Genomic DNA, 12,633 nt, shown 5'->3' on the forward strand with positions numbered 1-12,633 from the left:
TAAGTTTCTGGATAGATGAACACATTGTGCGCAAAAAACAGAGAATGGGAAAGTGTATTAATCGGCCTAGTAATGTAGAAAAGTCTTTTTTTCTAAAAGGATGCTCATCAATAGCAGTCCAGTTTCTGCTACCCTCACTCAGATTTACCTCGCAAAAATTCCCATCAACTTAACTATAACCAATTACACTGTAGTGTTGATGGCTTGATAGAAATATATGGGTTTCTCACAAGGGAGTGACTTCTGAGTCACTCCTTTGGTTGGGGGATGTAGAGATTAACATGACGGGTGCTTGGTATTCTCCACGAGCAGTGAACTGGCAGTAGAGATTAACTGCATCTCATCAGTGCATTCTTCAGCAACGCTGTTAGTGTTGTTTTTTAAAAGTATGCTAAATGTTACTAATTCATCTTTAATTCAGAAGTTTAGTCTTGTAATTATTTAGTGAGATTTTAATTCAAAATTACCACCCCTAAAATATAAAAATGCTAAACATATTTTTAGGCCTGTGTTTATTCCAATTTATGATAAGGTTCAATTGTTCAGAATTGTCTTAATTATATTTATTTTCTTAATCCGACGTAGACATTAAAACTGATGAGTTCATGAATAATAAGAAATCGCATGAAGTGCAGGTGATGTCGGAGCTGATAGACAGCATAGCAAATTATTGTGGTATAAAGCAGGTAAGAAAGCATCTCTTACTGTATGTTACTGTGTACCTTCCAAATTATTCTTTTTATCCTGTTCAAATACCATATTTTGATATTCTGTCACTGCTATTCTTATTTTTAGTGTAAATAATTGTAGATAAAGAAGAGCCTTTAGGGCCAAGCTGAAGAAGTGTTTTGTTTACAGAAGTATTATTCTCAAGAAACTGCCTTTCAGTCAGTCATTATCATTTTATGACTCATGAAAAATTTTAACAAATGTAATCATCCTTTGAATGTTGAACAGTTAAAAGTAGTACTGCTTTTTGCTATGCACAGGTACTCCCCTGTTTAGCACTACCATATTGCTGGCAATATACCACAGACATTACTAAGAGAGCAAAACTTCGTTCTTTGCCTTCTATTAGCTACACAATAGCACTACATAAAAAACTAAACAGAAAATCTGAAAAATTTTAAAAGCACTCTTTCTTAATCTGGCACAAGGGATTTGGAATTTTCCTTGTTCTTTAATGCTGTCCACCTTTCTGTAAGATGAATTGAGATATTCAATTAGAGTTTTAGGTATGATCTTTTTAGTTTTAAGATAGACCAGATTTAAACAAAAATTTATGTAACAATACACTTGAGGTAGTCAGGTTTATTTGGTAGGACATGTGTGAAATCTGGGTACCCAACACCAATTACTCAGTGAACTCTATGAATCAGCAATTTCATATGTCAGATGACAAGTTGAATGGTGAAGAATTGCTGTAGTTTACAGAAATCCAGAGACTGTAACTTGTGTATTTTTTTTTCATGTAACTATTATTGCACAATGCACTAAATCACTTTTACACTAAACTCTTGTAGATGTCAGCTTACTGATCTGTTGGCCAAACACAAACATGGCAACAATACTTGACTTTTTCCTCAGTACCTTATTTCGCATTCTATTAGACAAAAGCAACATGAATACCACTTCCTAATTTTACATACCTACAACTTTTCTGCAAGCTTTTTTAATGTTAAAGATTGTATCAGATTCCACATCTAAGACCTTTATTGTGGTAAGACTAAATTTTTCCTCAGCTGAGTGAACTGAATTGATTGAATGATTTTAATCTCTGTAGCGCTAATATCTGGCTAATGTGGCTTCAGCCTTGCTTTAAATTGTAGATGACTAGTGTACCTGCAGATTGTATTTGATTTCTTTTTATCTCTAAGCTGCACTTGCTTTCTGTGCAAGGAGCTGTACATATAAACGAAGACTAATTTTGTCTACCTTAATATTCACTCCCACAAATATTTGTGAAGAACAAATGCTGCAGCTGTTTAAAAACAAAGACTGAAAAGGTATCTGCCCAGATTTTATGCTGCATATTTCCTCTTAGCCTTTCTTTTCTCAGTACAGCTTAAAAATACTGCTTTTTCGCAGTGTAGTTTAAAAATATATTAGAAAGGTGTAAGTGAGAAGAGACACCAGCAGGGTAAGTCTGTATTCAAAAGTAAATTGTGGGGGGAACCAAGAAGAACTTCGGGGGAAATGGTATATCCCTCCTCTCCTACGTTTGGCTAAACTCTTCCCCTCTAAAAAGAATGTTTACTTCACTGAGAATGATCTCTGGCATATCTTGTCTCCCAGATTGTGCCTGACCTTTTTTCGTGGTAGAATACTAGTTGGACTGCTTTGTAACAGTGCCAGGGAGGTTGCTAAAAATAAGTGGTATGGACAGCCATGTAGAATATATGTATAACAGAATGCATGTCCATGCACTGTTTGGCTTGCTGGTACAGATAAAACTGCAGCATCTCGAGTTGCTGCTGCCACTGCCACAATAGGCTGAAAGGAGAGTTCCAAAACTTGGAGTCAGATCTGAACTGCTGAAGTTGGACTGTGATTTAGAAATTATTTGGCTGAGACTGAGAATTTAATTTAGAGAATATAAATGATATGTTCTGATACTCATTGAGTTTTAAGTGTTCTTCTCAGGTTTAGGTCAGGCCTGTGGCATCTTTGGAAATAAAGATCGAAACTCTGAATCTCTGTTTCGTGAGAAAAAACTGCAGAGGGCAAAGGTTTAGGCAGTCTTCTCTATAATTACAGCTGGGATTGCCAAGTAAGTAGACAGCTGCAATTACGACGAAATATTACTGGATGGGATGCAATCAGTTTGTGACCATCCGTGATCATTTACAGAGATGGAATGTGGTATCTCCAGAAGCTCTTTGAGGAGCTTTCATGTGGATTCCCTAAAGAACTGTAAGGTGGATGCTCTCTGTAAAGAATAAACATATAGTAGTAGCAGATTCCTGAAAGTATTTTCTCCTATTCATTAGCATGTTTTTGACTTGCTTGCCTTTTGCTTCAGGTAAGTATCAGTTCTTCAAGTGTTGAAGTCTTTCATGTACTGAGAAAGCTATACAAAAGTGTAGCTTGCTTGTAATGCAATATTCAATGTTCTCTGCATTTACTGGAAGGTGAATTGGTGGTGTTTCATATAGCATTTTCATTTAGATTTTATATAGTTCCTGTGAGATTCAGGAATGAAAGTAAAGGAAGGGAAAACCCATATTCAGAGAGTAAAAAAGCATAGCCACCTTAATGATCTGACGTAAGTCCTGATGTATCTGGTTACTAATAAAATCTCAAAGCAATCAGTGTTAATTATCTGTCAATATGCTGCAATTTCAGCCAGTGATTATGCACTTTTATCAGTTGGTTTGGGGTGTCATTAGACAAAGGATTATTTTATGTTTGCTTTTTTGAAAAAATATCTAATATTTAATGAAAAACATTATTGCAGTTTATCACTGAATATGATATGTCGACTGCTTTATATTAGCTTTTTTCCATTTTAGTCATACACTGCAACAAAATTTATTTGTTCAAAGTTACAAATCCCTAATATATGAAAAGAGCTTTCCAGTTACATTCAAAAAAAAAAAAACCCTCTCCTTCTCGATTATTAAAAAGCAACTTCTTTTGTTTTGGTTACCTTTCAACTTAAAAAAATACAGGAATTGTTAAGTTTTAGGAGAGTTTTTTCCTTATTGATTTTTTTGTGTCCTCCTTGCAAAACAAAATATATGTAGCGTTTAATTAAAAAATCTTGAGCTATGAAAACACAACACATGTTTTACAACAGCCCATGTCCTCAGGGTGTTTCTTTCAGATATTAGAGATCACTGAGGATTGAAAAATGCCCTCAGTTTCACCTCTGTACCATGGTGTATAATGGGTGGTAGAGGATATTATGCTCTTGTGGTATTTTATAATATAATTTAATACATAATAAAATGAGAATAAAAGCAAAAATTTTATGAGTACTGTAATCAATTTTAGGTTAATGATTTGAATTAAAGCATTAAAACAAACTAACTTTAAAGATTTTTAAATTGTTTACTGCCCCTTTTTAGCTGTTGTTCCTATCATGCAAGAGGAACTTTTTATATAACTCTTGATTAAATTCTGAAAAGAAGCCAGTGGTAATTCTTCTTTGCTTAAATACACGTTTGCTTTCTTTACCTTATTTGATAAAGTTGCCTTGGAAATTGCAACATGTGCAACAAGAGTTGCAGTGTGGGTAATATAAGCATAATTCTGAATTCAGCATCCATTAAATTTGTGATTTGGTGCTGGGAAATGTTGGAATCCTTCTGGAAATGGAATACTTGATTGTGCTGTGCCAGAAACTGTGTCTAAACATAGTACCCAACTCACAGTGGACAGGACCTTTGGAGTTTATTATATCATGGAAATTTCATTTTAAAAGTTCGTTCTTGGCAGATATGCTACAGATTGCTGATTACCTTTCCTTATGCAATCAAGGAAAGGTAAAGCAGGGATTAATTTAATCATGTCTATTTATTTAGCACAAGATCATTGGCTGCTTATTTTTAGTCACATTTTCCTTGTTACTGTTGTCGTTTTACTTGGGAACAAATAAAAAAAATCTTACCAAAACAGTAGTTTGTCTTTACAGCCACTAGAGGTCACATGTATGAGTTAGCTGAGTCTGTATCCACATAGTTCCTTTCACAGAAATAATTCAAAACTTTGTAGAAATGGAGGTGTGCATATTCTGCGTAATAGTAATATCTGTTATGTAAAACAGTGAGTAAAATTATTCCTTGAGCTCTTTTCTTTCCTTTTCTTTTAAATATTCTAGGAGAATATTGGTGATAGATGTGACAAATAAATTACATTTACAAATAGTATGCTTAGGGTCTTAATTTTAATCACTAAATCAACTCCTGTACTCATTTCATTCAAGAAATTTGAGGATTGTAGTGTACCTAAATGGCAAACGTGCATCAGTATCACGTGAAGAATACAACTGAAGAACCACATGTAGCATGGTTAAATAATCTGTATCTAACAGTATGTATTCTCCACTGTTTTGTGTAGTCTTTCCTACTATGAATTTGTAATTTTTGTTCTAATTCCGTGACTATACAAATTTATAAAATTCTTGGAGTAAAGAATAAACCTTTCTCATTTCAGTGAGAGTAATGCTCTATTGAGTGCAGTGTAAGCTTTCATATGAATGTCATACAGACCAAGAACAAGACATTAAAAAATAATCCCGAATCAGTCACTTTCAAGAATATTTACTAACAAATAAGTCATTATATCTAGTCAGTATAATTTCTGGTAGATACTTGAACAGAAGAGACCATTATCAGTTCGTTTCCTTAGAGAACTGGTACTCTATTGCTTATTTGCATAAAATATTTGATCATGTATATATATTTAATAGAAATTAAAACACACGTAGTAAAAGGTGTGATTATGTAAAGTTCTGAGGTTACCTTGTTTCTGGTACTACTCTGTGCCGTGTTTCCTTCCTGCATTGCATAAATTGGTGAAGTAGTATACCCTTTGAGTTATGAGAAACTTAACTTCCTAAATATCCTTTCTATTCACTCCTCCTTCTAGAACAGGCTGTGAAAAGCACATGGCATATGAGCCCCTTTGTTTTATTATGAAAGTATCCATATGTTACATAAATCCCTGTATGGATCATTTTCGCAGAATGGGAAACAAGTATAAACATTCGGACTTAAAAGGCAGTACTCATACTGTCTGTCTTTAGGCATGTGTCTGAGGTGGTTAAGGTAAGAAACTGAGTCTGAAAATGGTTATTTCTGTGTATCTAGTGGTAGGAGACTTCTAACTTAAGCATGGCAGTAGACTCCTAACTTAAATATGGCAGTTAGATGTGTAAAGTAAACACTAGGAATACTTTCTTTCCTAACTGTATAACCTGGCCCAATCTGGAAATGACAGGTGGTGTTGGTGGTAGCTTGTGGTTATTTTCTTTAGCTGAAGGAAATTCTGTGTCAAAAAATACAATGAAAGACTTCTCCAGAAGAGTCAGGACATGTGCTGCATAAGCATTGCAGTGTCTGTTTTCTGGAACAAATCAGTTCTGATTTATTGTTGTGTTTTAAAGTCAGCACGAAGTTCAACTAAGCAAGTGAACAAAGTATCAGGTGGGATAACTGATAATTATGAATTCCATGGTAATTATGAACAAAAATATGAAATCTGTGCTTACTTTTCTAGGAAATTGTTGCATTTGATTGAAATGTATCCTGTTTGTTGCTCATTAATATAGCAAATCTTTTTTTTTTTTTTTTTCATTACCTAGGTGATTGATATAGGTTCTGGAAAGGGCTACCTGAGTTCCTTTTTGTCTATGCACTATAACTTAAAAGTTTATGGAATTGATTCCTCAAACACCAACACTCACGGTGCTCATGAAAGGAACAGGAAATTGAAGAAACACTGGAGAGCATATCAGAGTCGAGCAAGAGCCAGTCTCAAAAGCCAGCAGTCAGAAGAGGTGAATGATAGGCCAGTGCAAACTGAAATTAAATGTGAAGCAAATACCAATGAAAAGCCCTTAAATAATAACAGCAGTCTTCAAAGTCAAGACCAAGTGACTGTCCAAGATTTAGTTCCTTCTGGTGTTTTCACAGAAATAGCTACATCTGAAACCAGCAAACAAACTGAAATTCATTTGGTGACTCAGACACAATCTGATGAGAGCAAGCTTTCTGAAAATGTTCTTGCTATTCTAGATGTCCTGCCTGCTGATGCTGTTGAAGTTTTTTCTTCATCTCGGTGTGACTGTGGGGAGCTCTGTGAAGAGGAAAAGGCACGAAGAAAAATGGCATCTGTTAAGGCCAAAGCAAGCAAGTCAAGTGAATCAAACCTTTATTTTCCATTGACCTCCTACATCACTGCAGAAACAGAACTCAGTGACATCATTACAGATCTGGAGGTTATTTTACTAATATTTGAAGTAGATTGTTTATTACCTTCATATTGTCATTTTTGTATATACAGAATGTTTGCTGAGTGCACAGAGAATATTGTCAGAGGTGTAAATGAATGGGGAATTCTGGCCCAATGATGCTTTTCAGCTTGTTTGCGTAACTATGCCTAATAGATACAGAGATTGTTTTTCTATTTCAATATATGTGTTAGGATTATTTTGAACATCTAAGTAAAGCAGCCTTTAGAATTTGTGAGGTAGATAATAATCAGCTGTCAAAGTTAACAGCATAGATAACAGTGTATTCAGCTACTTTACAGATGTGTTTGTAGATAACATGTCTAATTATTATGAAAATGGGTATATGTAACAGAAGAATGTATTATTCTCTGAAATGTCCTATTTTTGTGTTTTTTAATTTTGTCTTGAACTTTGAAGTTATAAAAGAATTTAGTGCCTATAGTACTCAACATAAAGAATTTAAGCCTTATTTATAAATAATGTTTTTATATTTTGGCTTTTCAGAGTTACTTTAAGTACCTTTAATAATTTACTAACCCACAAGGTTTATATGTACGCAAACAGGCCCAAGCTCAGCTTCCCAAAGACAGTGACATGAGTCCGGAAGCAGTATAGCTGTGTTAGTTCCTATGCCTAGGCTAACATACACTGATTGGGTAGATAATATGCAGTCTTTCATGGAAACGTGAAAGCTCGTCTGTGTTCAATAGTAACTGAATTAAATACATTCAAGGAGTGTAATTCATCTCTATTTCAAGGCCACGTTTGTGTTAATGGGCCTGTAACTGAGCTAATAAATTCTGCTAAGTATCTGAGAATGTATGGAGCAGGCTCATGTCTGCCTAGAAAAGATATATCCTGAGGAGTAGGATCTGTTCACTTGAGTGCAGTGTGAATTTTGATTATGTACCTTGTGGACAGCAGTAGCATGTGTCCGTGTGCTCAGAATGCAGGCAAGGAGCTTGGGGTTCCCTGTGCCCACTGCATGGATGTGTGCTTCATGGACCTAGAGTTACTCCTGTTCTTTACACTTACGTAAAACAAATACGAGGTATATGCTCTTAAATTTGCACAGTTGGATTTTGTATCCTCTTGGTATGTAATTTCTATTGGTGTAAAAGGCAGAAGAGATCCTATATCACTGCCTTTCTTTAAAAAAAGAAATTACTATAAGAAAAAGTAGTAACTTCATTGTTGTAAGCAAACTAATAACTGAACAGTGTACGTGCTATGTGTGATGAATGTGTGTAATTAAAAATACTTTAGAATTTTTAAATGTTTTAAAAATATAAGGATTTTGAATTTTTATTTTAACCATAAATTGATTTTTAGAAAATTTTCCTAATATGTTGGAATGAGAAAAATTAGTGTTTACCGATTTATAGGATAAATTTTGAAATTCATGTGAATTGCTGACAAAATATAGGGATAGAAATATATGGAGACAGAAATTGTGTATAGCCCGGGACTAATGGTGAGATACCAAATTTTACTAGACTAAAGTCAAAGGACAAGAAAGTACAATCAGTAATACCTAGGCAATCCTGCTGAAATCAGTGATGGGCCAAAAGTGTAACTAACATAGGTAGATTGCTTTGACATAGATAGATTGCCTTGATATCATTCAGAAATTTTGAGTGTTGCAGTGTTTGTCATATAGCTTGCATATGGTGGCCGTCTTCCACTGGCTTTTTGCTGGGAGAATCTCTCTAGCTTTTCCAGTCCCAGGGTTTAAATGCTCTCTTGCAAGTGTACTTCTTCCATTAGCTTCCAAATTTTAATGTTGTTCTACTATTCTATGTTTTCATGAGGGAGAAGGTCTTGTACAATGGTGATCTAAGGCTGATAAACAGAAAACAAAGAGTTTAAAAACTAAGCCAAAGTAAAACTGAACTTTTACCACCTAAAATTTTAGGATCCTAAATCAAGGAAAGGGCAAGTGCAGAGAAGCAGTGCAAACAAAGTGGAAGGCAAGAAGCGAGGGAATAGGGAAGAAGGAGAAAACAGAGGAAGAAAGGAAAAGGTTTATTGTTTCACACGTACATACACTGTACAATATAGATGTGTGAGAAAAAATACTGTAACAGAGCAGCAAAAATAGATGTGCACGTAAAGTCAAAATGGTTATAGAAAGGTGTCACATTTGAATGTAACAAAGTTAAATTCTTGTTGATAACCTTGCTAATGAATCAGGATGAAATTCAGAACAACACATCACCACTTTTACAATTTAGATTCCAATTAATGAGTCTGGAAGGGAAGGGAAAAATATTGTTATGAGTGGTGAGAAGAGGTATACTTGGGATAGGGAAACAGGAAAAAGGGGAAATTGAAGAAAAAGGAAATCAGGAAATATAATGTACAGAATAGAGTATCTGAAACTGAAGTTCTTACTGTGTTTTTATGGAAGAAGGTGAATATGTGTAGTTGAATAGTAGTAGACATACTGTAAAGCTGCTGTAGTAGTGCAATTCTGGAAATGTCTAAGCAGATGGTGACGGACCTGCTCTTCAGATTATGCTTATGTTTAGGAAGTGTTCTTGATTTCAGGAATCAGAAGTAGCAGAACTGCCATAGGGTAGATTCAGCCATATATGTTACAGTAGTAAATCTGAAGTAAAACAAGAAGGAAATAGCAGTAGTTGTAATATTAACAGGAAAGCTAGGAAAGTTAAGAGAAAATAGCCAGTCCTGTCACCATGTAGACATTCTCTTCCATTCAGTTAAGCGGGCTGCTGTTCATTGTCTTCAAATTCTGATTCCTCATAGCCAAAGAAGGTAAAATATAGGGATGAATAACTCTAATCAAAGAGGTGAGCATTCTAATTCTCCATAGAAGAAATATGCCATCTTTTCTTAGCACTGAAGTACTTTTATTATGTTAAAAAAAATTCTGGAATGGAACGCCAGGAGTCCTCGTGGAGTTGTATGTTTAAACCTTACAACTAAATAACCTTTTGCAACATTTGGGTTTTGGAGTTTGTTGTTGTTGCTCTTTTAGTTGAAAAAGGAGATGCTTTATTGTCGTTTTTTTCTTTTTTCTCTTAGGGCTCTGTAATGGTGGGTCTACATACATGTGGGGATCTTGCTCCAAATACACTACGAATTTTTATTGCCAAGCCTGAAATCAAAGCAGTTTGCAGTGTAGGCTGCTGCTACCATCTGTTGTCAGAACAGTATGAAAACCAAGAAGGTAATTCTTCTGAGCTTAACTTATGGCTGCCAGTTTGCATGTTGAGAATATTATACCTTTTAATTAATAACCACCTTGATTCGGTTCCTTGCCAGTGGCTTATTTAGTAGTGTTTTTAATTACATTATGTGGGTCATTCACTCCTGGATGGCCTGTAGCTTTCCTGTTATGCCAATATTCCTAATATTCTTGCTGAAATTAAGGACATTAGTGCAGAATGTTTTTATGTGGTTATGAATACAGCTGTTTTTATTCCATTACTTCCCTCGTAAAATGTGGAGGCTTTCTTGGTCAATATGTTTTCATCCTTTTGAAATACTTTGTACCAGATTTTGCCCTTGGCTGTTTTCATACAATATTCATTTATGTTGAGTTGTACATGTATAACTATGAGCAAAATTAAGTCCTTTTAATGTAAGTTATTACTGTAAAAAGGACTCATCTGAATGTTGTGTTCTGGGACACTGCCAGTTTAGAGCATTATGGAACAGTACATGTATAACAGATTTTCTTGGGGAGACAAGCTGAAAATTATTTGGGTATTCACACTACATGTGAGTTTTCCTTTAAATGTGGCTTTTCTCATTTTTGGCTGAAGGATGGTATCCTCAGTTGAGAAGTAAATTCTTTGCCTTTCTGTACAGCCTTGAAATAAGAAAGTTAAAGATTGTCTTTGTACAGAGGGAATGAATGCACATTATAATATATGAAACTCATGGATTGTTATGTTTATTATGAAAAACTCATGCTGCTTCTGATGTCTAGTGTTTAATATTCAACAGTGATTGCAACATTGTTGCCAACAGAAGTACTATGAGGAATTATAAAGGAAGTTTAGCTTAAAATCACAAAAGCAGATTACATGGTGTTGAGGTCTATTAATTACTTTAAGACACTTCTACATCTGTAAAAGCTAGATAACCTGACAAAAGTTTGAATTAATTTATTTAAGAATTTTTGCAATGATTGAGAAAAATAATTTAATGCAATATGTAAATGTTATGCTTACTGGATTATGTATTTAGACAAGAACATAAGAAATAACTTTCTAGGTCAGGCCAATGTGCCTTCTAGCCTAGTATTCTGTGTCCAAGAGTGACAAAATGAGATGTTATTTAAGGAAAACACGGGAGCCTCACCACTTTATTTAGTCTCTTTGTCTTGTACATTCCCAACATGTAGAATTCATGTGTACGAGGGTGCATAACAAGTACATTCCTGCCTAGTCCTTTTAGTATCTGTTCAAGGACTTTTTATCTCTGAAATTATCTAATCCCTTTTTGAACCAGATGATACTGTCTGATTCCATAAACTCCTGTGGTGGAAAGTTCCCAAAACTTCACTTATTCCTTGTCTCTATCCATGCACTCGTTATTAAAAATTATGATGACTCTGTCTTATCTGAATCAATGAAACACAGAGCTTTTAGTTCCCATCTGAAACCTTTTCTGTAGATGGCCATTACGTTGGCATAATGGCCATTTCTGCAGTTCTGCAGTCTCCTATTTGAGTTCTTTCAGGACCCTTGGATGAATGTCATTCTGTCATGGTGACTTACTGAACTCTGAAATTGTCTTTGGTTTAATACTTCCTGCATATCAACTTCGTAGTGATCTAGTATAAAATAAAATAATAATAAGAGAGAGATTTAGGCTACAGGTCAAAACGCTCTACTTCAACATGCAAATACTGTATTTTCTGTGTAGATACTCCCAGCATTTTCTATGCCATTTTCTGCTACTATTTTAAGTAGTGTGCAGATTTACACATGCATTGACATGCTCATTCCTATTTGGTTCATTTGTTTTTAGTGCATAATGAAGAACATTAATTATCTGGCTTTCCTGAGAAAACAAGTGTTATGTAACAGCTGTCTGAATGACCATCTGCCTAAATGACCATCTGCCTAAGCATTAGAACCTGATCACTGTATCAACCAAATTTGAGAGAGAGGTGAATTGGTAAGGTTTATTTCAGCACTTTGAAAGAACTTCACAGAGAAAAAGGCAGGCAGAACTTAGCTGCTGTTCTTTAACGGTTGGCTGCTCAGTCAGCTATTGCCTAGCTTTGGATTGACCACAACACATGCTGTCTCTTGCTTGTTGTAATGGTCTATTTATGTTGCTCAGCATAGATCTGTGACAATTTTGAACATTTCTACAGTGTAGTAGTATTTTTGCTTTTCACAATACGTCAAATTATCAAAAGAAAGAAGAAATACAATGGAAATGTTTTATTGTTAAATATTTGCATTATACAAATGCAATTTGTAAAAACATAGCAGTTCTTTTTATATCAAGCTTCTAAATAATGGTGAGCTTTTCAGGCACTTATAATCAACTTTGTGTGTTTCAAACATCTGATTATTTTTTTTTATCACAGTGAAGATAAAACTTCCTGTTCTTGCTGAAGGATGATTACTTTTTTGCAGACCGGTGCGTAAGGCTTTTCTAAAATATTGTTATTCAGATATCATCAAAGG

General features: G+C 34.7%; 1 protein-coding gene across 6 annotated transcripts in view; it reads left to right on the forward strand.

The window, feature by feature from the left end:
* METTL25 (methyltransferase like 25) overlaps positions 1-12,633 on the forward strand; it is a 69,029-nt gene that overhangs the window by 10,147 nt on the left and 46,249 nt on the right. For all 6 annotated transcript variants that reach the window (XR_010388577.1, XM_064509685.1, XM_064509695.1 and 3 more), the window contains exons 3-5: positions 586-686; positions 6,308-6,943; positions 10,007-10,151. Coding sequence is in view for 5 of the 6 variants with exons in the window: in XM_064509685.1 (XP_064365755.1) it covers positions 586-686; positions 6,308-6,943; positions 10,007-10,151 (882 nt within the window). In the remaining variant the exon portion in view is untranslated. The remainder of the gene's footprint in view (positions 1-585; positions 687-6,307; positions 6,944-10,006; positions 10,152-12,633) is intronic.

This window comes from Dromaius novaehollandiae, chromosome 1 (genome assembly GCF_036370855.1).
Source record: "Dromaius novaehollandiae isolate bDroNov1 chromosome 1, bDroNov1.hap1, whole genome shotgun sequence".
NCBI classification, from domain to species: domain Eukaryota; kingdom Metazoa; phylum Chordata; class Aves; order Casuariiformes; family Dromaiidae; genus Dromaius; species Dromaius novaehollandiae.